The 26,109-nt window shown below is 39.4% G+C and overlaps 1 protein-coding gene across 2 annotated transcripts in view; it reads left to right on the forward strand.

Annotated features, from left to right (window-relative positions):
* The window catches only part of KLHL2 (kelch like family member 2), an 88,592-nt gene that overhangs the window by 12,066 nt on the left and 50,417 nt on the right, over positions 1-26,109 (forward strand). For both annotated transcript variants that reach the window (XM_037526408.2, XM_037526406.1), the window contains exons 2-4: positions 2,206-2,331; positions 13,177-13,283; positions 18,663-18,784. In XM_037526408.2, the coding sequence (XP_037382305.1) occupies positions 2,206-2,331; positions 13,177-13,283; positions 18,663-18,784 (355 nt within the window). The remainder of the gene's footprint in view (positions 1-2,205; positions 2,332-13,176; positions 13,284-18,662; positions 18,785-26,109) is intronic.

The following is a 26,109-nucleotide window of genomic DNA, read 5'->3' on the forward strand; positions in this document are numbered from 1 at the left end:
CCAGTGGCTTCCCAGACCCGACGTGATCTGTACTCCCCTCGCCCCCAACCCGGCCCTGGACTCACAGTTCCTGGAACACACAAGACGAGTACATACTTGCCTTTGCCATCACTGTTCTTCCATTGGGCCCTCATCTTGCTTCCTAGTCCTCGTTCAGTTCTCAATATTTAGTTCAGCCTGCCCCGATCACACAGTTAGATCACTCTATCACCATCACTCCATATTCCTGTCTCTCTCTTTCCTGCCCTGCCCTTTTTCTTTTTTCCATAGTTTGTATTATCTCCTAATGTACCACCTCCTCAGCTGATTTGTTGTGTTTATTGCCCCTCCCCCACACTACCCTTCCCATTGGACTCCAAGCTCTGTGAGGACAGCGGTGGGTCTTCGTTTTCTTCATTGATGTATTTATTACAAGTGCCTAGAGTAGTGCTTGGTACATAAGTGGCTTGCAAAAAAGTATTTGCTTAATGAATTAAGGATAACATTTGAAAAATGAGTTATCCCAGCAGAAATGGATTAGGAAAGGAAAAGGTGTGAAGAGAAACATAGCAATAGGTAATATTCCTTGTGTGACCTATCTACAAGTATAATTCTTTAAAATTTATTAATTTTTTATGTATAATTTACATGCCATAAATTCACCCATTATAGTTGTACAATTCAGTGATTTTTAAAGTAAATTTCTAGAGTTATGCAACTATTTCATCAATAAGTTTGCCTGTGTCCATTATCAGTTAATTCCTACCCTCACCTCTTCCATGGTACTTTGACTTTATTTTTTTTTTTTTTTTTTATAGAGGCATGTTTTTTTTTTTTATTTATTTGTTTGTTTGTTTTGTTTATACATGCACTGGGTACAGTCAGAAGCGCGGGAGGGTGAGAGAATTCACCAGAGCCAGAGCGGGAAGCAGAGCAGGCAGAAGGACCGAAGTACACTGCTGAGGGGAGCAGCGGGCGGCAGGAGAGGTCTGCGCGCCATGTGGGACCCTCGCTGGTGGCCGGGGAGCAGCCGGGGATCGAACCGGCGCCGCCGAGGCCGCGGGCAGCTTCGCAACCCAGCGCTCAACCGCTGCGCCACCGGGGAGGCCCCTTTGACTTTATTTTTGACTCTCAAATCTCAAAAATTCACCCAGCAATACTAATATAACCTCGTGGTCTTTAAAAAATTGTAAAATATCCATTACTTATTGTAGGAAGTGGTATTGAACACCAGTGAAAAGGAGCTGGAGAGTCAGACTGACTGCACTCTTCCATATGCCTGCCATTTACCATGTTACCCAAATTATTTTTTTGCCTCACTCTTTCATCTGTTAAATGAAGATAATAATAGTAATTAGCTCGCAGAGTTGTTATGAGGATGAAACAAATAATGAAAGAAAAATGCTTAGCACAGTGGCTGCCATAAAATAAATACTCAGTAAATTTAGCTGCCATTAGTTCTCTCTCTCATATGGGATAAATAACTTTGCAAACAGAAAGCAAAATTTGTATCAGGTTCTAAGGCTCTGACGTTTGTGTAAAATCTGATCCTCTTCCTGTCTTGGTTTGTAAATAATGTACAACTACAGAAGATTGTGAAAGCAAGTTCATTTCCAAGACAGAAGATCATTTCTCAGCATTTTTATTTGAAGGTATCTGTTAGGGCACTTACACTGAATTTTCTCTCTTTTTAAAAAATATTTATTCATTTTTGCATACAAGAATTGGGGTATAAGCCAGAGGTACAGGGCCTGAGAGGATGCACCAGAGAGAGTAGGGAGCAGAGCAGGCAGATCTACTGAAATACACTGCTGAGGGGAGCAGCAGGTGAGACAGAAGAGGTCTGCTGCACTATGTGGGTGAGCTCCCTGGCCTGCCGGGGATCGAACTCTTGCTGCAGTGGCTAGTGATAGCTTGATAGTGCTGTCTTTAACCCCTGTGCTACTAGGGAGGCCCGACTGAATTTTCTATGCTCATCTTTGACGGAACTTTAACATAAGGGAGCTAAATGACCCGCTCTTCTGGTTAAAATCATAGTCACTATCAGAAAGTATTGTGAATTGTGTCTTCTTCATCGTACGTTGAGATCATGTAAGCCTTCCTCCAAATGAATGGGGATTGGGGGGCATCATTGTTTCTCTGCAGTCTGATAAACCTAAACTAAATTTTCTGTAATAAGGACTTTTTCTGTTTTGTTTTGTTTTTTTTTCCTTCTTTTACGTACAGATGCACAAAGCAGGGTCATCAGAAATCTCTCGATTCAAAAGATGATAATACTGAAAAACACTGCCCGGTGACAGTGAATCCTTGGCATATGAAGAAAGCTTTTAAAGTCATGAATGAATTAAGAAGGTATGATTATATTAATATTTATCATTAATATTTATGTAGCCATCAGTCTCTTCCCTTTTTCAGTTATTAATACTGGCTATATCCCCTTCCCTCCCTCCTCCCCCCACATTACTTCTTTGTTTGATATTAAAACCTTTTTCTGCAAGGTTTTAAAAAGAAAGATGAGGGCCTCCCCGGTGGCGCAGCGGTTGAGCGCTGGGTTGCGAACCTGCCCGCGGCCTCTACGGTGCTGGTTCGATCCCCGGCTGCTCCCCGGCCACCAGAGGAGGGTCCCACATGGCGCGCAGACCTCTCCTGCCGCCCGCTGCTCCCCTCAGCAGTGTACTCCGGTCCTTCTGCCTGCTCTGCTCCCCGCTCTAGCTCTGGTGAATTCTCTCACCCTCCCGTGCTTCTGGCTGTACCCAGTGCATGTGTAAACAAAACAAACAAACAAACAAATAAATAAATAAATAAACATGCCTCTATAAAATAAAAAAAAAAAAATAACTTAAAAAAAAAATAAAGATGAGCATACTTATCAGAAGTATGAATGGTATAGGGTCATTCTCCAACGTGGGGGCCACTCACCAACTGTGACTAGTCCATGTTGAGGTTATAAGTGGAAGCTACATAATGGATTTTTTTTTTAAGAGATTTATTTATTTATACAAGCACTGGGTATAGTCAGAAGCACGGGAGGGTGAGAGAATTCACCACAGCCAGAGTGGGGAACAGAACAGGCGGACTGATGAAATACACTTCTAAGGGGAGCAGGGGGCAAGACAGGAGAGGTCTGTTGCGCCATGTGGGACCCTTGCACTGGCGGCCGGGAATTGAACCGGCACTGCAGAGGCTGCAGGCAGCTTCCCAGCCCAGCGCTCAACCACTGCGCCACCAGGGGAGGCCCCTACATAATGTATTTCTAAGACTTACTATCAAAAAAGTTTTGATACATTTTCAGTTTTATTAATAATACATTAATTTTATTTTTATCAACACCTTTAAAGTTTTATGAATACATTTTAAATTTTGTTATATGTTAATACATTTAAAATATTGATTATCTTTTGAGTTGATAATATATTGATCATTTTGGGTTGAATAGACTATGTTATTGATTAGTTTTGATATTTCATTCTGCTTGTTAGAAAATTGATTTTTTTTTTGCATTTCTATTGGACAGTGCTAGTCTAGGGTTTCAAACTTCTCAACTCAGAGAATATGGAAAGAAAACTTAGAGAAAAATGTAACTCTTTTTGGTGGTGGTTGTGATAGTTTTGAGGAGAGAGTTGCCATTGCTAAGGTAGTTCTCAAGTATGTGAGAGTCACTACAATGAAAAGAGTTATTGAAAAATGAACAGCTTTTTTAAAAAATAATTAAAAGATTAATGTATGCATTGACAGTCTTGGTTTTGTTTTTTTTCTATTTTGTTGAAGACATGTATTTTCCCCCCATAATTCACTTTGTGAAAGTACTCTACATGTATTTGAAATTTTGGACTAATGAGGAGGGAATGACTTAAACTTTTCCATAACTTCTCTGTGCTCTGTCTTCCTCAAAAGCCTACCCTTTAGAGCCATCATTTGTGTCTTTATTTAAACTGGAGTCAATGTATACTCACCAGCTGGGTGCTGGACTTACACTGGGAGCAAAACCACACGTGGGACCGAAGAAGGTTGGTTGCAGGAAGCCAGCATTAATCAAAGTGTCACACATGATAATTCACTGTAAATCTTAATGGCAGTCAGTGCTGCAAAGGGGGGAGCCACCCTGTGCGTTTAAGGTGGATAACAGTGGTCAGGTGGGCTTCCTGAGAAGAGAGAAATAATTGTGCTGAGATCTGAAAGGGAAAATAGAGACCAGGTGAAGTCAGACAGGGAATGGTAGTGAGGTCTTGTGCCCCAGCAGCTGGCCTCCTTGGAGGACCTAAGGGTTTGCTGACAGCGAGCAGATGGCCTTTGGGTCAGGAGAAGAGGCTGAGTGGGGAGTGAGGGTGAGTTCAGGGTGCCTTAGGCCTTAACTTTGTTCTTTATCTGTAGTATTCTGGGAGGAAGTTATTGGCAAGTTTTAAGCAGAGTTGTGACATGATCAGATTTATATTTTGAAAAGAAACACTATGTAAGGTTTGGCGTATAGATTGCCAGGGATGAGAGAACATTAAACTGCGTGTTGGATATTTGATTTACTTCCTAGTCCTGCTCTGACAACATTTTCAGTAAGTGGGTGTTCATTTATTCTTGGGGAGAGTGTATAGCTGGGATAATCCAGTGGGTCTGGTGGAAACAGCCCGCGCTGTTTCAGTTTTTAATCCCCTTGCAACAGTAGTTATTAGAATGTAAAATGCTGTGGTTACTAAGTGGAACAGACAGGAAAGGGAAGAAAGAGTCTGGTTATTTTAGGTCTGAGATCTTTAATGGCTTTTCTTTGTCTTTGAAAGTCTAGACAGACTGACTTTCAGTAAGCCTGTTCACGTGTTCTTCCCCCACTCCTGTGGGGTCCCTAACCATGGCCTTCCCCTGGGGCCTAGGAGGCATGACTGACACAGTCATGACTTCCTAGACTGCAGGGAGGGGGAACGCCTGGAGCCCCTTCCCCTCAGGAGCATGGCCCAGATTTGGGGACTGACTGGCCTTGGGCCAGTTATTTTGCTTCTTTATACCTTAGCCCTAAAATAGAGGGAGTGGATGGGCAGGAGTTTGAGATGTCTGCTGCTCTGACACTGTGAGCCTCTGAGACCTTGTTCTCCTCAACTGCTCATCTCATGTGGTACCTGTAAGGGCAGGAATGGCCACTGAGCAGGTTTTCTGATCCCATGCAGACTGGATAAAGGAGGAGTCAGAGTCCTCAGTGGTTTTTTGCAGGTCTTTTATTGGGGTTCAGCGGGTACGTGGCAGGCAGGGATGCTGGGGGGCTGGGAGGACTGCCAGCAAATCTTCACTCTATCTGGGCTCTCTGGCGTTCTCTGCTTCTGCTTCGGGCTGCTTCTCTTTCGGCTTCTACTGGCGTCCCCGTGACACTGCCCTTAAAAGCACAGTCTTAGCACAGGTGTACCCACTTCAGGTGCCCGCCGTCAGGCATGCACTCAGGACCACAGGGTTCCCTCATCTACCCTGATGGCGGGAGGGCAGAAAAGCCTGATTTTTTACCTTACCCTACAGTACCCTTGGCTTGTCCTCGGATTATGTAGCTGTAGCCTTCATTAATGTATGTGTCTTATGTGGGGCATGAACTATATAGCATTGAACTGGTACCTTCTTCGTTGCATTGCACAGTTTCCAGGAGTTAGCATGCCACTAGGCTGGTCCTTGGTGCCGATTTTCAGAACAAAGAATGACCTTTAAATGACTGGAGAGTGTTGGCCCCAGGTCTATAAGCAGGTTTGTTTTAGTGAAGCCACTAGCCAATAGTGTTTTTAAAAATGAACTCTCTTTGGAGTTCATCAGAATCTTTTTTTGTTTGTTTGTTTTATGTGGTTTTATTTTTAATATGATTCTGTTTTCTTTTATCCTTATGGCCAATTTGAGTTTAAAAAAAAAAAATCTGAAGTCGGCTTCTTGTCCAGCTGAAAGTCATTTAGTATTTCCTGTCCTTGCATCAGCTTCCTGCTGCCAGGAAAGGGCAATTGAGAGTGTTTTCCTAACTTCTGGGAAGGGAGAACTTCCTTGTTCTCACCACCCTCCTCTTGGACTCACCCCTTTAAATGGTACACTAGAGTATTTTTATGAACTTTTAGCTGATAAAGGTGAAATCGTAGGAATAGAAGTCTCTTTTCTTCTACTTGTAGTTAGCATAAGGTGTGATGGGGTTAGGGTGGGACAACAAGAGTTTATTAAGGTTTAAGTTACAGAATTTGAATTGTTTATGGAAGAGAAACATGACACTTTCTTTAAAATATTTTTTTGTTGTAGTTTTTAGCTAAGAGGCCCAGATAGAGCTGTTTCCCAGCCCAATATTAAACTTGAACAGCTTAAAATTATTTGTCACTTCTAAACAATGTACTGAACAAGCATGTGTAAGCACCTGGTTCTCCTTAGAAATCAGCTACATGTCCAAAGGCTCCATGGGAGCCAAAAACAATTTCAGACTTGGCCATGCTTTTGGAGTATCTAAGAGCTACAGGAAATGTACGGAGAAAGGATGAGATGGAAGATTATATATAAAATGAGGGAACTGGAAAGGATTCTCACAGAAATCCTTGCCAGCAGAGGTAGTTTCAGCTGAGTCTTTAGTGCAGTAGGATTCATATAAAGCTCTGGAGAAGAAAGACAGCTCCTGGTCTGGGTAGTTACAGGGGCCAGAGAGGGGATAGAAGCCATTGGGTAAACTAAACCATAAGTTTATGCTGGTGAGTCTGTGCACATGAAGTTAGGAAGTGAGAGAAAGATGGAGCTGTAGCAGGTTTCAATAGTATGATGAATTTGAATTAATCCTGTGGGCAGTGGGAATCAGTGAAGGTTTTTGAAAAAGGAGATAGTATAGTAAGATTAATGATGTTGGAAGAGCAACCTGGCAGGGTTGTAAAAGGTCTGGTTCTGCAATACTCTGCTAGTGGGAAATTCAGCTCTTTAAATTTCCCAAGCATGGGTTGACAATGGGAGGAGTTTTTCAAAACATTAACATTTTTAGAATCTAGCCAGTAGATCTTTGCATAGTGCTTACTTTGTGCTGTATTGGGTCAGTGGAGAAGACAAGCAGATGTAATCCCAGACACAGATTTTAAGAACATTTTAAGAACAATTAAGAAATTGTGAACTTCAGGCCTCCCCGGTGGTGCAGTGGGTTGAGCGCAGCACTGTGAAGCTGTCCGCAGCCTCTGCAGTAGGGTTTGATTCCCGGCTGGCTGAGGAGAAACCCACATGGCGCGGCAGACCTCTCCTGCCTTGCCCTCTGCTCCCCTCAGCAGTGTTTTTGGTCTGTCTGCCTGTTCTGCTCCCTGATCTGTTTCTGGTGAATTCTCTTACCCTCCTGCACATCTGGCCTGTGCCCCAGTTCTTGTATAAATAAATCTAAAAATAAAATAAAAAGTGGAATTAAAAATAAATAAATAAATAAGAAATCGTGAACTTCTTAAGACAACCAAAAAATTCAAATTAAAGTGGGGCATGAAGCTATTAATTGTTTAGAAGGAAGATAATTTTGATGCTTAAGGTATATTTTGGAGTTTAAAATTTTTATTAAGGATAAATTATATGAAGCAATTCTAATATTCACCCGTACATCAGACAGAAGCCATAAATATTTAATTGTTCAGTTACAATAGCAGCTCTCTCTTCAATGAGTGCTTGCTGTATTTCCCTCCCGCCCCCCGGACTTTTAGACAGCAACTCAGATCTCTATTAGGTTTAAATTATGTTGTGCATCTATGAAAATTTTGAGTTACTGCTCTTTGATTATTTTTACCTTGTTGTTTAGATGGCAAGTGAATTAAACAATAAACTTAATGATCTGCCTTTCTCTTCATAGTTTTCTGTCACTTTTTTTAAAAGCAATTTTAGTAAATAACAGAGGGTGTGAATTTTTTAAATCATTCCAATGTATACGTGTGTGTGTGTATTTTTTTTTTTTCCTATTGTAAAATATTGCCAGGTTCTTTTCATGTTGTACTGGAGTAAGATGATATAACCTTCCTGAAGGGTGGAGCAGTTGGGAAGTACCCCAAATCAAGCAGACTTTTATTTAAGAAAGTTGAGAGGCCTTTTGTAGCTTACAGTCTCCTTTTTAACTGGTAATCTTCTACACTTAAGCACATGTGATTGGTTTCTCTTTAAGTGGTGTTTATTGAGCATGGATAGAATTATTAAACATCCCAAAGAATGGGAAGGATGGATAGTAGTAAATAAATTTACTAGCCTAGTCTCTGTTTCTCTTTCTCCATGTTGCTGATCTCCCATTGCATGTGAGATTCTGTGCTGCTTCAGACTTCGCCTTCTGAGTAGCCTCTTAAATCAGAAATGAGGAAATCTTACTTTGGCCTTTCTCCTTAAAATTATTATATCTAAGAATATCCACCTCGTTTATCTCACCAAGGTAAAAAGCTGACAACTTTCATGAGGAAGTTTCCTTTGAACATATTTACAGGTTTCACCTTGTTTGTATTTTGTACCATATACAAATAGTCAAGCTTTTCATCCATCCATTCAGAAACTTGCCTCTGAAGTAGTTTTCCCTCTGAAGTCCTTTAACTTCCTCATTCTCTAATTTGCCCTCTTCCTACCATTTTTACTCTGTCCCTAATACCTTCTTTCATTTTATTTTTAACTATTGTTTTCATCTTCTCTGCTGTGTTTTCTTACAAGTCCCTCAGATCTGGAATTGTTCCCTTCCCTTCCTGCAGACAGTCAGTAACATGCCTTCCCCGGTGTCTTCTTATGGTTGTTTTGTCATTTTTCTCTCTCATTCTGCTGTCTCAATTCTATATGAAAGGAATGATAACATCTCTATTCTGGGACCCTTTATTGACTCGTGGATATTCCTATAACTTTCCAAGTTGACTGTCACTGCTTCCTGCTTAAAGTCTTGGTAGGTGCAAATCTGTTGAGGGGGCTGTGCTATTTTTCAGGACTCTTAACTGTGGTGGTGAATCTTATTAAGCCCAACATCTAGGTTTCCCCTGTACTGAACAGAAATTCAATTCAAGCCACTGTGATTTAGGAAGACAAGGAAGACAGCAGTGACACTTGTCATGGAGGTCTAGTCAGCAGCACTGTCAGTTATAGGAGGCTTGGTTGAATATGACTAATTTAGTTCAGCAATCAGGAAGCCTTTTCACCTTTAGAACAGCTCAGCCCCTACCCTCCCTCCCTCCCTTGGGGGACCTAACACACAATGACGCAGGCCTGATGAACACCCCTGGCTCACCACAGCTTCCTGGCCAGTTTTTAATTTTCTCAGCTTCTGAACTTTTGTCTTCCTTGCACTTCTTTGTCTTGACCTAATGCTGTTTCCTGGATGACTGCATGCATTCCTGGGCTGTAGTGGACTCTGGGTCACAGCTCATCCTACCAGCCTGGCATCTTTTTTGTTATTCTGATTCTGCTCCATGCGGCAGGAAGCACCTACAGATTTCCCTGGCACTTGAGGATGAAAGGCAGACTGGTTGGCATGTAATCGCCACACTACCCCTACTTCCAATAGAAAGTAAATTCTTGTTTTGTGGCACTACTAGTTATTTTGGTACCTTAGAGCCTGATGACATGCTTGACTTGAAGAAGACTAGACACAATAAAGATAGTCATTTCTGGATTAGGAACTCATTCATATTCCATCAGAAGACCGAAGGGTGTCTTGGTGTATGCAGGCATGCTTCATTCTTATCCATAGCAGTCCTGTTAAGGACCAGTTCGCATGATATTTCACTTAGGAGATGGTGGACTGTTCTTTTTCCTGTACCATTTGAGTTCTTCATAAGGGATGTAACTACTGTTCTTCTCCACGTTTGAGCTTAGAAGTGACTTTACAAAGTTCCCTGTAAGGTTTGTATTTCCAGATACCCTGTGCTTGCCCATCTTAATAGGCATGAGTTTATTTTGTAATTACCTGTTAACTTCTTCGTATACTGTAAACCTCCTGCTGTCATGGACATTGTCTTGTTTATGATATTACACTGGCATAGTGCTTGGTGGCCAGGAGGCACTCTGGATATTTGATGAATGAATGAATAAATGCAAATTTTGATAAATAGCAACTGTATTTATTCCACTATTCTGAAAATGTTTTCATTCCACAATTCACTCTTCCATTAGATTTCAAATAAGAGGAACATAAACTCAAAACTCACCGTGCAAGACTGTGCATATGGACTGCAAAAACAAGTTTCTCTTATTTTTATTGCCAGGCTTTTCATTTCAGCCCTCTTTTCCTCACCAAAGTCACTTAGCCTCTTATGAGTGTGAATCTTTGAAAAGAGGTAAGGACTAGACTCAATATACACACACTGCCTGAAAGATAAGAAGGTTGGTCAAATATCTCGTCTCTTGAGTGCTGTTTTAAAATATGCTATTCCTGGAGACAGATTAAGAAATCGAACACTAAAACCAAGTATGTCCTTGATTTCTTATTAGTTAACATCAGCTAATCAGCCAACAAGGCCAATTTAATTGTGTTAGTGACAGCCAGCAGGTGTTATGTTAGATGGTTTGCATCAGTAGTAATTGCAATTGAAGCTGAATGTAATTAATTATGTGATTTTTGAGGTGTTCAAGTGTAATTCCACTTAAGTTCCATCTTGAAACTAGAGCACTGAGGATTACTGACAAACGGGAAATAGGCACTAGATGTACTTGACACATGTCTGAGTTGTGTCCAGTTTCCCCGGTCACCTGAGCCCGGGATGGCCTTGTTCTTGAGATACTGCATATGAATCTGCTGATTCCCCCTTCACCCCCTTCTTGCTTTCTCTGGGATCTTGTTCTGCAGTTTCCCATTGTGCTCTGCTGCTTCAGGTCTCTGCACAACAGCACATACTGTTCGCTCTGGAGTTCTGGCCTCCTTCTCCATCCAGCTAACTCTCACTTGGTTTCAGAAGTCAGCTGAAGGGCAGTGGCTACAGGAAGCCTTTTCTGACCCCAGTCTGCCTCTGGTGCTCCATATTCCCATGGCATCCTTACTCCAGTGCTCCCACATGTTCCTGTAATCCTTGCATTTCCTGTCCTCTCTCCTAGTCTCCTTCAGAGCGCAGATGATCTTGCAGTGGTTTGTTAAACTAGTTAATCAATTTTATTTGATTTTTTCTAAATGTTCTTATACAAGTTAGTGCTAAAACACCACTAAAATTAGGCCTTTATAATGATTATAAACCTTAAAAATAGTTTATAATATATAGTATGTTGAAAATTAAATTGGTGTTATTTATAAGTTAATTATAAGTTATTTATAAGTTTCTATTCGCTGCTTTAGTCAAGCTCTGACAAATGTTAAAGCCACAGGTGGCTTTGTGTAGTGACTCGAGGCAGACCATGGATTTGGATCCTGGCATTGTCACTAGTGGGGACTTTAACCTGATTATTCATCTTTAACGTTGGCTTCCCCAGCTATACATTTTGGGTTAAAAAATCATGGTCACACATGTAGGTCAAGCTTTTGCATAGTACCATCCTGATAACTGACTTTCCCATTCTGGTTATTTATAAACCTAGAATTTGGAGAATTCTAGAGTGGTTTTATATCCTCAGAATAGATGGTAGACTTTGTCAGTTTTTGCCACTGATCTGGAGGAATCACAAGTTAGTGACATTGTGTCATCTTTTCTGGCTCTACGGGCCTGGTGTCTCATAGGGCGTCGTGAGCTGTCCCGTGGGCACCACCCATGAGCTGTGCTTCTCTCTAAAGGGCGTAGCAGTGAGACCCTGGAGTGTAGTCATCACTGGGGCTGCTTTACTCCTTCTTGGAGTTCATCTAGGCAAGAGGGAAAATAAATGCCAGTGGACTCTGCAAAAGTTTTGATGTGACCACCAGAAACAAGTTTGTATGCGGTGTGGAAAAGTGGAAAACTTCAAGGACTTGTTTAAGCTCGTGTGAAAATGTTGCTTGTAAGCTATTAGAAAATTCAAGGTGGTAGGCAGCCATCCTTCTAGGAAATGGAGCAGTGGAGGACAGGGCCAAGGGAGGCCCAGGTTCGCTACACTGATAAATTCAGAGCTGGGATATATGAGATGGGGAAAGAGCTTTTGTTGTCCCACACCTGCTTCAGTTATTATTCAGTCGATAACTACACGCCTACTGGTGAGATTGGTTTTCAAGTTCAAGCCTCTTGCTTATTTGGGAATTAGTGTCAGCACCTATTTTTTTTACTAAAAAGGTATTCCGTGACATCCCAAGTCTCATCTAGCAGCTTTTACAAAAAATAAAAAGTGCTTATCACATGTTTTTGAATGAATTAAACTGGATAATTTAGAATTGGAGATACAATTATGTTTACAAAACAGTGGATTGTTTTTAAATTTTATACGTGGTAATATTTTCTGAAGTCAAGGAATGAGTTCACTGCCTTTTAAAGTGTTCTCATTAATTTAAGCTTCACATGTTTAAATAACCTTTTAAACAAGTAGCGTCACTGAATATAATTTCACTTTTGCCTGATGACCCAGGGTTATTGTAAATGTACATATATTCTGGTCCTTTTACCCAATTTAGTAGTTTTCATGTTTTTTATTTTGTCTTTATCCTAACGTGAGACAGCCACCTGCCACTCCTTTTTTTTTTTGGTTTGGATTTTTTTTCCCTTACATCATTGTAGTCCCCACAATTCTCCCACCACCGTATCACCTGTGCACCACCACCATATCCCCTTGTGTTCATCCCTGCCCTTCTTGGCCCCCACTCCCTCCTCCTTTGCTGTCTGCCTCGGTTCTTTGGTCAGCTGCTAGTTTTGATTTTTTTCTTGACCTTTTGCTTGGTTTCCTTATATTTTATACGCAAGTGAGCCCATCTGGTATTACCTTTTTCCTTCTGACTAATTTCGGCTGGCATAATTCCTTCCAGCTCCATCCATGTTGCCGCAAGTGGCATGAGCCACTTGCTTTTGATGCTTTCTTAATTCACCTGATCTCTTGCACATCTTGTTGATGATTTCCCACCGGTAATTTCCTGTAGGTTGAAGAATCAGTAATCAAGTTTGGAAAGACTTCTCTTTTAAACACTGGGACCCTCTGAAGTGAGGATTCAAGGCATGTTATTGTCACTATTTTTTATGCACTTTGTCACAGTTATTTTCTATGTAGTTCATGTTTGGGAATCCTGATGGCACTTGTTAAAGTTAGTCTCTTTAACTGCAGAAAAATGGGCTTTTACTGTGATATTTTTGAATTGAATGTTCAATACATTTATTATTAGTATTATTAAATTTTTTTTCTCTGTCCTATGAACAGTCAAAATTTGCTGTGCGATGTCACAATTGTGGCAGAAGACATGGAAATCTCTGCTCATAGAGTGGTACTGGCCGCCTGTAGTCCTTATTTTCACGCCATGTTTACAGGTATGAACTATTTTAGTTACGAGCATTTTCAGAATATATACAGATCTAAGCTTTTCTTTAATTATTTATTTATTTATTTGTACAAGCACTGGGTACAGTCAGAAGCGCGGGAGGGTGAGAGAATTCACCAGAGCCAGAGTGGGGAGCAGAGCAGGCAGAAGGACCCAAGTACACTGCTGAGGGGAGCAGCGGGCGGCAGGAGAGGTCTGCGCGCCATGTGGGACCCTCCTCTGGTGGCCGGGGAGCAGCCGGGGATCGAACCGGCGCCGCAGAGGCCGCGGGCAGCTTCGCAACCCAGCGCTCAACCGCTGCGCCACCGGGGAGGCCCTCTAAGCTTTTCTTTTCATGTTTTCTTTGTTACTAACATTTTACTTTTCTGAAAATATTATAATTGAATAAAACACTCCTGCTTTGTTCCAAATCCCACATCATTTTTGTTTTTCATTGTTATGTGGTATGTATGTGTATGTTATTAATACCCATACAATTCTGTCCTCTGTTTTCTTCTTTTACGTTGGTATTTACAGACCCTGGCCTGCTTTGCCTTCCTGTCATTAACAGCTACTGCTCTTGGCACTTTATTACTTTGGCAAAAGTAAAGTCCTTTAAGTATTTTACATTTTTTCAAGTGATTTTCATTTGATTTATTCAGTGTTTACAGTCAACACAGAGATGTTTACTTAATGTCATTTGGTTTGTAAATAGAAAATAGGGTGGTTTATTCATAAGCTTAGATTTTACTCTGGCATAATTTTAGTACTTAAGGGGAAAAAGTGGTGTATGCCTGCCACATTTCAAGTTCTTAACCTCATTCTTAGAATTTAAATACAGAAATGAAATTAACTCTGCTGCAGTGAGTTAATAATCTTAGACTATTAGTAGAACATACAGAAATAGTTGCAAATACAGGTGTAGTTATACCAAAAAGTACAACTAACAAAGCTATTCAGATTTCAGAAACTATTAAACATTAAGCATACAAAAACAGTGTAAGCATTAAAATATTTTTATTCCCACGTATTGTTTTTGAGGGTCATCCATGTCATAGTATGTGTCATTAGTGTATCTTTCTATTACTTAATAAATGCCACTGTATGGATCAAGCATATTTGATTGTCTGCCAGTTGATGGATAATTGGGTTATCTCCAGTTTGGGCTATTAAGAATAATACTGCTGTGAATATTTGTGTACAGTTCCTTATGTGGACATTCATTTTCATACCTCCTGGGGTTAGACATCTAGAAGTAGAATTGCTGGGTTACATGGTAAGTTTATATGGAACTTTTTAAGGCCTAAGTGACTGCATCATTTTACATTCCTACCAGCAATGTATATGGGTTTCCTTTTATCTATATCCTTGTCAGCTCTTGTTACTCTGTTGTTTGATGTTGTCTTTCTCATGGGTGTGAAGTGTAATCTCATAATTTTAATTTCAACTTCCAAAAAACTAAAGCTGTTGAACATCTTTTTCATGCTTCTTACTTAGATGAAACTTTTATGGTTCTTCAGCAATAGATGCTATTTACCTTTCTGGAAATCTTTGTACTGTTTTCTACTTTTGAATCTACTGAGTAGTCAACAGTTCGCTAGATTATGTAAAGATGATTTGGGAAATTCTAAGTGGTATAGAATACACATTTTTCACTTAAGGTTGGGCCAATACATGAGTCCATTGTTTTTTAATCTGTTTTCTTGGACTGGAATCTGTTAAACATTATTAAAAAATACATCTTAGGGTCAACAATTAGACCTTTGCATGCTTCCAACCCATCATACCTTGTGTATATTGATACTGTTCTGCTCAGTGCATAGTCAGCCGTGTTGGCAGTGGCTGGGGTGGTACCTTACTCTTCCTAGGTTTCCTCTGATTCACCTTTTAAGAAATGAGGAATGTGCTGATGCTCTTTCTTGGCATTGTCTTCAGCTTCCCATCAACTGTAGGTGATGTTTTCATTCAAGTTATATCACCTAAAAAATTCTGTTACTCATCATAGTTACAAGTATTTACTTAGAGAAGGGAGGTGAAAAGTAATTCTGTGATGTAGTCACAGATTTTTACTTTATGAAGTCTGGGCCTGTTTAGAAAAAGGCTGTGTTGTCTGATTGCTGCTTGAGAAGTAGTATTTCAAAATTTCTTTTGAAATAGTACTTTAAAAAGCTGTTTAAAAGCTGGTATTTTAAAAGCTGTTTCTCTAACAAAATATATTTGAGGCTTATCTTTGGCACCGTATGCTAAAATATCTGAAATCTAGTGGGAAATATTTTTGCTTTTTTTGTGTTTTTTGATTTCTTTTGTCATACTGGACATGATTCACTAAGGTAAATTAGAATAGATGATCATTTGAATGATTTAAGGAGTGAAATTTTTCCAAAGTTGTCTGTGATTTTGTGTATGTAAAAATATGCTTCCATTTATCAAGGAATGTTATTGAGTATCTTCTGTGTGCTGGACCATAGAGATTACAGGACAGACAAGTGATTCTGTTGGGCAGAGGAGGAGAGGTTAGAGAGTAACCGTATAAGGAAGAGGTCATTTCTGGTATCAACAACTGTTGTGAAGAAAATGAAACAGGATGTTGCATGGAAGGGGCATAATGGCATTGTGGTATGCAAAAGAGAAAGAGGACATTTCTGTTCTCAGGGAGCTCAGGCATCAGGTGGAAGGAACTAGGTAGAATGTTGATTATGACAGAGTGGATTTGCAGGAGGTACCCAGGTATATGCAGGGTGAGACATGGGCACCAACAGGAAAAGCAACCAGGACAGGTTCTAGCTGCCTCTTGAAGATTGTATGGGGATTAGCGCAAGGAACGAGGGTGTGGGGAGACAAAGAGGACAGAGTCAACAAAGGCATCAAGGTAGGAAATTGGGAGGGTTGTGTATCTACAAAAAGTTCCTTATTGATATATTTTAAGGCTGGGAATGAGAAGGAGAGAGAAGGCTGGGAAGGGAAGCAGGGGTGGAGCCTGGAAGGTCAGGTCTGTGTAGTCAGTTGACAGGCAGGGGAAGAATGGAGAGGTCGCTGTAATGGTGCTGGTAAGAGGTGGTGGGAGCCCTGGTGGCACAAGAGGTGGAGAGGAAGTGAGTGGATGACGTGAGCTCTGTCAGGCTTTAACTCAGCAGGTTTTGGTGAATGATGAAATTGTGGGGTGGTGGTAAAGAAAGGGAAGAGGCTAGGATGACCCTCAGAGTAAGTTTTTAGTGATGTCTCTGTGGATATCCTAGTGTAGCTTCAGAGTTTTACATGATCAAAGCATAGACACAAAATATCTGGAGAGAGACTGTGAGAAGGTAAATATGATACCAGCTATATTCTGTGTACACCCACACAGTTTAAAAATTTCCTCCATAAACATAACAGGGCAGAGCCTCCCTGGTGGCGCAGGCAGTTGAGCGCCGCACTGTGAAGCTGTCCGCAGCCTCTGCAGTGCCGGTTTGATCCCCGCTGGCCCTGGAGATACCCACATGACAAAGCAGAACTCTCCTGTCTCGCCCACCTCTCCCCTCAGCAGTGTATTTCAGTCAGTCTGCCTGTTCTGCTCCCCGGTCTGTCTCTGATGAGTCCTCTCACCTCGCCCCCCCACCCCCGCACATCTGGCCTGTACCCAGGTTCTTGTATAAATAAATAATTCTTGAAAAAAAAAACATAATAGGGCAAGAAGTTACAAACTAGAACTAGGTATAAATAGCTTTTGCAACTCTCCTCAATGTATATTTTGACTCCTAGTAGTTAACTGCAATTTTTAAACTATTGATGCATTCTCTGACAAGCTATTTGTTTTTATGACTGTTTTTGTAAATTGTCTTGCAAAGTACAGACTAAAACAATTCTAAAGTATGTGATCAAGTAGATGATTGTGATTGACTTTGTTGAAATAGATGCAGTTTTTCTGGGGCAGAGAAATAATATTAAAAATTACACTAGGAATCTATGAATTAGCAAAGTGCATCTTACAGTAATACCTTAGAATTATAATATTAAAAACTGTGGCAGAGGACTAACTATTTTTCAGCCGTGTGTGTGCGTGCGCGTGTGTGTGTGTGTGTGTGTGTTTGTGTGTTAAAGTCGGGCATGTTTTTGCTTAGGCCAAGTCATGAGTAAATCTTTTTTTTTTTTTTTTTAATTTTTTTTTTTAATAGAGGCATGTTTTTATTTATTTGTTTTGTTTGTTTGTTTTGTTTATACAAGCACTGGGTACAGTCAGAAGCGCGGGAGGGTGAGAGAATTCACCAGAGCCAGAGCAGGGAGCAGAGCAGGCAGAAGGACCGAAGTACACTGCTGAGGGGAGCAGCGGGCGGCAGGAGAGGTCTGCGCGCCATGTGGGACCCTCCTCAGGTGGCCGGGGAGCAGCCGGGGATCGAACCGGCGCCCCAGAGGCCGCGGGCAGCTTCGCAACCCAGCGCTCAACCGCTGCGCCACCCGGGAGGCCCCATGAGTAAATCTTGAGGATACCTTGATAACTAGGTAGATGACTTCATGCTGCTAATGTGGCCCCTGGTGCTACCAGGCTTGGATGTGTCAGGGAACCTTTCGATGAATTTGATGTGTGGCTTTTTTCTAAAGTCCAAATGCAAATCACCAGTATCTTAACTTTTGTCCCAAAAGAGCTTCCAGATGATACAAAGTCTATCTATCTACAAGATCCAGAGAGAGTAGGATAGAGGAAGATACTTTATATGCAGTGAAGAATTACTTTCCCATATTCCCCTGCCACTCTTTTTTTTCAAGGGGGAAGATATGCTGTAGCAGCAGACACATATCTCCTGTCTTCCTGCCTTATTAACATCTGCCTTCCCTGTAATACCTGTGGAATCCTTCTACCCCTGCCTCCCCACTGCCCCAGAAGTTGCAGGGTAGTTTTTGAGATATTTTAGCTCTTAGCATAACAACTTCCTTTGAGATCTGGTCAGAGATCGCCTCCAGTTCTCTCCTCCCAGGGTTTGTGTTTACAAAAGAATTTTGTGTAGTTACGGATTCCCATGGGCATTTCTGCTAGTTTACAGTCACAGATAGTCCTCTATATCTGAAAAAGAAATGAACTTTCAAGAAATCTTGTGGCCATTGTGTAGTTTTTCTAACTGGGAATGCCAGATTAAGGTGAAGGTAATGGACAGTGGCTCATTTTTTATGCTTTTCCTTTTATCTCTAATTTCCTTTTATCTCTAAAACGTAATGAATGCTGGAACCAGACCTTTTGCTAAGGGTGTTTCCCATAGTCAACAGTATTTTTAGAATGCCCTCTTAGGTTTTCATTGAAGTTTTCTTTTCCCACCAGTTGGCTTCTTATATGTCCCTATAACTCAGGTAATTTTATGTTGTCCACACATGTATGCTCATTTCTACTTCTTACTCTCCTAAACCCTTCTTTGTCTTTTAGGTGAGATGAGTGAGAGCCGGGCAAAGAGAGTTAGAATAAAAGAGGTAGATGGCTGGACCCTGAGGATGCTCATTGATTATGTTTACACAGCAGAAATTCAGGTTACAGAAGAAAATGTACAGGTAAGAGTAAACACCTCACAGTTCTTTATACATGTCAATTTTTTAAATCAAAAGAACCTACCCACGCAGTGTACATTTTGTACCAAAGTAATACAATTTGTTGTTAAAACTGTATTTCTAAGAGCCATTTAGAATGATTACCTCTTCTAAGTAATGCTTTTGATTTTAGTAGCTTTTGTATTTTTGTTGTTGTTGAGAGGAAAGAGTCAAAAAAGTTTAATCATATCGTGTATCTCGTGTTCTTTTGTATTCTTGAAGTTTTAAGATACAAATCCTTTAGTTCTTTGAGTGATGTCTGTTCTTTCATGAAAGCACTGTCATACTCATTTATAACTGCTGATTGATGCTGCCCACAGCTTTTCTTTATTCCTTTGAAGGTTAAAGTTTCCAAAGGATGTTTTCGACTGTCAGCAGAGTTGACTTCTTTTACTATTTCAGCATCCTCTATAAGTGATTCTAGAGTTCAGCTAAAATTTGACACTACATCTCTCTTACTTTCTACAAAAAACCAGATGTTTTATATGTAGTGTAAATGTTTAAATAATACAAATACATGTGGAGTAAAAAGTAAAAGTCCCTCTTTGAAACTGACCTTCCCTTTATGCCCACCCTAACCCATACATCATCAATTTCCCTCTACCACAGAGGGTAGCCTCTATTGTCTTTTTGGTGTGAATCCTTTCAGACCATTTTCTGTGCATTTACATGCACACACGCGTGCACACACACAGTTTTCTTGACATAAATATGTTTGCTTTATATGTTGTTCTGAAGGTTGATTTTTTTTTTCTATTGTAAATAATGTTTTTGGTTTTGCTGAGTGATATTTGCTTATTAAGGAACAGAGATACACATTTTTAAAATGGAAAAATGTGTCTCTGTTCATGTATGCAGATTGCTTTATTTTAACTGAACAAAGTGTCTGGGAGAACTTTATACATCAGTACAAATGGTCCAGTTCATTTTTTCATGTGATATCTCACATTAATATGTGTGATTTTACACCTTTGCAAAAGTTCTGCAATGAATGAACATTTTTATATAAAAGTTCATAGAATTAGTTTCTCAAAGTGTAACTGGTGGATCAATGATACACATGTTTTTCTTTTTCATAGACATGCCAAATTGTCATTTAAAAGTTTATGTTTATTTATGCTCCTTCCAACAAGTAAACTGTGTTGAACAGAAAAAGAACTAGAATTGGCTTCTTAAATAATCTCTAACTTCTACTTGCACGTGGGTTTAATCTTTTGTCCCTTATAATTATAATAGTTGAAATATGCCTCAGAATATTTTAATTTAGACTGAAATCTTTGCACTTAAAATTGTTAAGACATGGTATTGATTGTTAACTCTGAAATAATCTTAAGGATTATTACTGACCTCACTAGCCTTTGTTTGGAAGTTCCATTCATGAAGGAAGATATTTGAAAACCCTTGGTTGATATTGGGTTTGTGTATAAAGATGTGAATCAGATGCTAGATGAACATTTTTTAATATGAAGGAGATGGGTACATGTGATGAGAGGTACCAACCTGTCATCTCATTCTTTTCTTTGCTATGCAGTCATGCTATTTGCTGGATACTGCGGCATTATTTTCAACAAAATTTTACCTTGGGATTCTTTTACCATTTTTTCATTGGAGTGCATGAGCCTCTTTGTGTGCTATAACTGATCTTCAGCAAATGAATTACCGATTGGTTTTTTGATTCTCATAATGGGTCACATGGGGGAAATTGCAAAAGACGATTTAGGCCTAATAGAGTAGATGTGAATTCAGCCCTGAATGCTGTTTGTAGTAGTCTTGGAGTGGAGACATTGACCTGTGAGGAGCTGGCAGAACGCCTCTCAGGTTTTTTATAATAACGATCACGTTCCAGTCCTGTAATATTAGTCATCACAGCCTTTCAGAAAACCTCTTGTCGAGTTCATTTGCTGTTTCTGTCTATTGCTCAGTCCTCATAGGAAGGGAAAGAGTTGTTTTTGGCAGACTTATTAATGCTTACCATTTTACATATATTCTTGTTATATTGGAATAGGATTTCTCTTTACATAAGGGTGTCTTGGTATGTAAAATCTTATTTTATATTCCATTGAAAAATACTCTTGGAAGAGGCAGTTTCGAAATAAAATTGACTTTAAAATAAGCTTCCTTTTTCATAACAAGTATTTTTCAATGAAATACAAAATAAGGATTTGCCTATCAAGATTCATCAAACTTCTTTCTTTGTTTTGTATATTTTTGTCAGTCTATACTTTTTTAAATCTTAAGAAAATGAGTGGTATAGTGGAAGTATCTGGTATTCTTGTTAATGTTGAATTAAAATTTTAAATGTTTCCAGCTAGAAGGCCTGCTATGAGTACATTTGCCTTGAAGGTGCTGACAGTGGGGACAGAACTTTCTGTAATTAAGATGATTATTATTATAGGTATATTTTCTCATTAGACCTAGAATCAAATCTCTTGTCAGGTGACATCCCTTTTATAACTGTTTTAGTAATAAAGGACAGTTATTAATCTTTTGTCCCTTTGTAACATCTAACTGTACAATTATGCCTGTTGGAAAACTAAATATGGTCAGCTAATCAGAGAGCTATGCTGCTCTCTTGCACATATCACCCAAAATGATGCATCACCTATAATTTTCCAGTTTTATTAAGTGCTGCAAGAACTGAGACAGTTGAGAAGAAATCTCAGTGCAAAGTTATCTTCAAATTATGCAGTTTCTCTTTCATTCCTCCCACATCTAATTTGATAAAAAAATTTTTTTGCACAAAGTCACACATTCATCAGATCATTCTAAAGCAGTTAACTTCATAGAAACAGCTCTCTTTTTACTCTCGCATTTCATTGGATTACATTTATTTACTTAAATTATGTAATTTCAATAACAAGCACAGATGTCATGAACAGATTTAAATCTAACATGTATGAATTGGTAAATTGCAGCTCAGCAGAAGGGGCAGAAGTGTGCAAGTACAGTTGAACCCTGAAAAACATGAGCCAGGCGCACTTAAATATGATTTTTTTCCAATAAATAGATAACACTGAGCACTCAAAAATACTGTAAATGTATTTTCCTTATGATTTTCTTAATATATTTTTCTCTAGCTTACTTTATAAGAATATGTACACAATATGTTTAACATAAAAAGTGTGTGTTAAATCTGAAGAAGAAATCAAAAAAACCATCCCTTTTATTATCGAAACAAAAAAAATCAAATACTTGGGATTAAATCTAACAAAAGAGGTAAAGGACCTATACAAAGAAAAACTATAAAACACTGTTTAAAGAAATAGAAGAAGACACAAAGAAATGGAAAGACATCCCCTGCTCATGGGTTGGAAGAATAAACATTATTAAAATGGCCATCCTACTAAAAGCAATATACAGATTCAGTGCTATTCCAATAAAAATTTCAATGTCATTCTTCAAAGAAATAGAACAATTATTGATGAAATTCATATGGAATCACCAAAAACCCCAAATAGCCAAAGCTCCCCTGAAAAAAAAAAAAAGAAGGGAATGGGGGCATCACACTCCCAGACTTCAAACTATACTAAAAAGCCATAATCATCAAAACTGCATGGTATTGGAACAAGAACAGACACACAGACCAATGGAATCAAATAGAAAATCCAGAAATAAACCCACAGATTTATGGTCAACTAATCTTTGACAAAGGAGCAAAGAATATGCATTGGAGCAAAGAAAGTTTGTTCAATAAATGGTGCTGGGAAAACTGGGTTGCTACATGCAAAAGAATGAAGCTTGACTACTACCTAACACCATGCACAAAAACCAACTCAAAATGGATAAAGAACTAGACATAAGACCTGAAACCATAAAATACATAGAAGGAAATATAAGCGAAACACTACATGCTATACACATCAAAGACATCTTTACAGACACATCACCCAAAGCAGTGATAGTGAAGGCAAAGATAAACAGCTGGGCCTACATCAAATTAAAGAGCTTCTGCACAGCAAAAGAGACAATAACAAAAACAGAGACACCCCACTGACTGGGAGAACATTTTGCACACAACACTAACGATAAAGGACTAATCACAAAAATCTACAAAGAGCTGATGAGACTCAACAACAACAAAGAAAATAATCCAGTCAAAAAATGGGCAGAAGAACTAAAAAGAAACTTCTCCGAAGAGGAAATGCAAATGGCCGACAGGCATATGAAAAAATGTTCAACATCACTTGTAATCAGGGAAATGCAAATCAAAACTACAATGAGATACCATCTTACACCAGTGAGAATGGCACATATTAAAAAAACTAGCAACAACAAATGTTGGCGAGGTTGTGGAGAAAAAGGAACTCTCCTGCACTGTTGGTGGGAGTGCAAACTGGTCCAACCACTATGGAGAGCTGTGTGGAGATTTCTGGACCTACTAAACATAGAGCTTCCATATGATCCAGCAATTCCGCTCCTCAATATTTACCCAGAGGACACAGAAACATCAATTCCAAAGAGCACCCGCACCCCTATGTTTATAGCAGCACTATTTACAATAGCTAAGCTTTGGATACAACCCAAATGCCCAAAAATAGATGACTGGATCAAGAAGATGTGGTACATATACACCATGGACTATTACTCAGCATTCAAAAAAGATAAACACATGCAATTTGCAGCAACATGGATGGCGGTGGAAGGGATCATGCTCAGCGAAATAAGCCAGAAAGAAAAAGACAAATACCGGATGGTCTCACTCATAGCAGGAATCTAGAAAACTTAAATAAGGGACTAGGAAAATGAGTAACTATAAGAAAGTGAAAATCAAAATCAACAAAAAACTATGAACCAGAGACACTTTTTGGGGGGTGGGGGGCGGGAGGGGAGGGATTGGGGTCAGAATGGGGGGGGGTTGCAATTGTATGGAGAATATAAAAATAAAATTTAAGTAAATAAAAACTCTCCAAAAAAAAAAGTGAGTGTTCATGCAATTTGCAGCAACATGGATGGCACTGGAAGGGATCATGCTCAGTGAAATAAGCCAGAAAGAAAAAGAAAAATACCAGATGAGACCATCTAGCAGGAATCTAGAAAACTTAAATAAGGGACCAGGAAAAAGAATAACTATAAGAAAGTAAAAATCAAAATCAACAAACAACTATGAACCAGAGACACTCTATGGGGGGTGCTGGGCAGGGAGGGGGGGGATGGAGTCAAAATAAGGGGTTTGCAATTGTATGGGGAATATAAAAATAAAATTTAAAAAAAGAATGTTTAAAAAAAAGTGTGTGTTAATCAACTTTATGGTATCAGCAAGGTTTCTAGTCAACAACAGGCTGTTGGCTATTAGGCCATGAGAAGAGTTAGTTTATCATGTGAGCAGGTGAAAGGAGATTGGTAAATGGTAGTTTTGCTCTGTATATTTCTGCACTGTGTAGATTAATATTGAAATGGGATTCCCGTTAGATGGATATTTGTTTAAAAAATGGATATTGAAGATATTCTATCAGTTAAACAGACATCAGTGGAGTACCTGCTAAGTACATGGTTCTGTGCTAGGTCTGATGCTACGAAAAGGAACAAGAAACAAAGCATGATTAATGAAATGTAGACTTAGACTGGAATTGAATCTTGGCTTTGCTATTTAAATACCATATGATGTTGTCTAAGTTCCTGAACTTCTCTGAGTCTCAGAGTGAAAATTTTCTTTTTTTATATAAGAGTTTGTAGACCATCGGTCATTAGATAACAGGTTTAAGTAAAAATGAGATATGCTGGGACCTCACTTAAGGTCCTATTGGGATTGAGCCTTGAGCCAGGAAATAGAAGTACCCATCTGGGCGAATAGGCACTCAAACGGTTTTTAAACTGAGGTTAGCATACCATCAAAGATGAGTGATAAATTCATGTCTGTATGAGGTGCTGCTCAGTGCATAACAAAAGGCATCTCATGGTGGTGGTGCTTGCTGTTAGGCTTGTAGCACTGTCTTTGATCCAGGAAGAGCTGTGCTGAGTGAACAGTGTTTCAAATCTACAACTGCTTTGTTCTAGCTTCTCTGGAAAGAATTTTGGTAAGATTTTTGCAGTTATAATGACCACAGCCCAAGTAAATTTGAGATTGTGGAGTCTGTATTCCCTTGAGGGAACTGGATAGAAAACTTATAGCATCTGGGGCCCTGCTTAATCCTTTGTTCTTGTAGAGCTCACACTGTGGCTTGGTAAGCATGTAGATGTTTGGGGGAGCACACAGAATTTAGGGCAACACAAACCATAGGCACTAATTAGGTTCCTAAAAAATAAGCTTTGTATTCTTTGTCAGGATTAGTTTAGGACTAAATTGGACTCAACTTCAAGATCCAAGACTTCTAAGATACGCAGTTAGACCAGATTAGAACTGGTAAGAATTAATAATCATTCTGGTTTTTTGTATATGGCTTGTTCTTTCCTGCTTCTAAGCTATTAGGCTGCCCATTTTCCACTGCCAGTATTGATCCTGATGAATTCTAATTTTCAATAATAGTTCCTTAAAGATTTATTAAGCATCTATTATATGCCAGATAGTGTTTTAGCCATTGCGTTATATTTTTGAGCATGACAGACTAGTCCCCTTTCCTGAAGGCCTCTACAGCCTGTTACCTTGACAGAGTAATAAGTGTTTCAGGTGACTGTATATGTTTATATTACCCCCTGTGCATCATTTCTAGGATCTAGGTACCTAAGTGGTAGAATTAGTAATCAAAGGATTGTCTGGTGAGCGTGGAATCTCAGAGAAGGAGGGTTTACTTCAAATGGATAGAGGGCCCAAATAATCCATCATTCTACTATAAAACTCAAATAACTAGTGACCAGAATAGTGATTGCCATGAAATTCAATTTCTACCCTCTATAACTCCAGAAAAGCTGACAAATTATTGTGCTTCAGAGAACTCATTTTGGAACTTTTAATAATCTGGTAGTTGTCATTTTCTGCTACCAAGCATTTGAGGATATGGCAGCCACAGTGACTCATTGAGGCCTGAATTCTCACCTGGGATGGGGGGTGGAGGGTACATGTTTTAGATTCTTACCTATCTCCGTATGGAAAGGGAATAATAGGGACCATTTTATACTTATGTTAAAAATCATTTCTTTTGCAGAATATATAATTATTATACTCTTGATTATGTCTAAAATTAAGTTACAGTTATATTCCAGATCTGCTCATTAGTTATCTTGAGTGAGTGACTATTGTCCATTATCAGCCACACATTCAGAAGTTGCCCACGCACCAAAGGAAGTCACTAGAAGGCTCATCTTCCAGGTGAGCAGAAACATCTATTGAGCAGTTTTGTAAATGTTTTTGTGGC

Source organism: Talpa occidentalis, unplaced genomic scaffold, assembly GCF_014898055.3.
Source record: "Talpa occidentalis isolate TD23 unplaced genomic scaffold, MPIMG_talOcc4v2.1 talOcc4.4, whole genome shotgun sequence".
In the NCBI taxonomy this organism is placed as follows: Eukaryota; Metazoa; Chordata; class Mammalia; order Eulipotyphla; family Talpidae; genus Talpa; species Talpa occidentalis.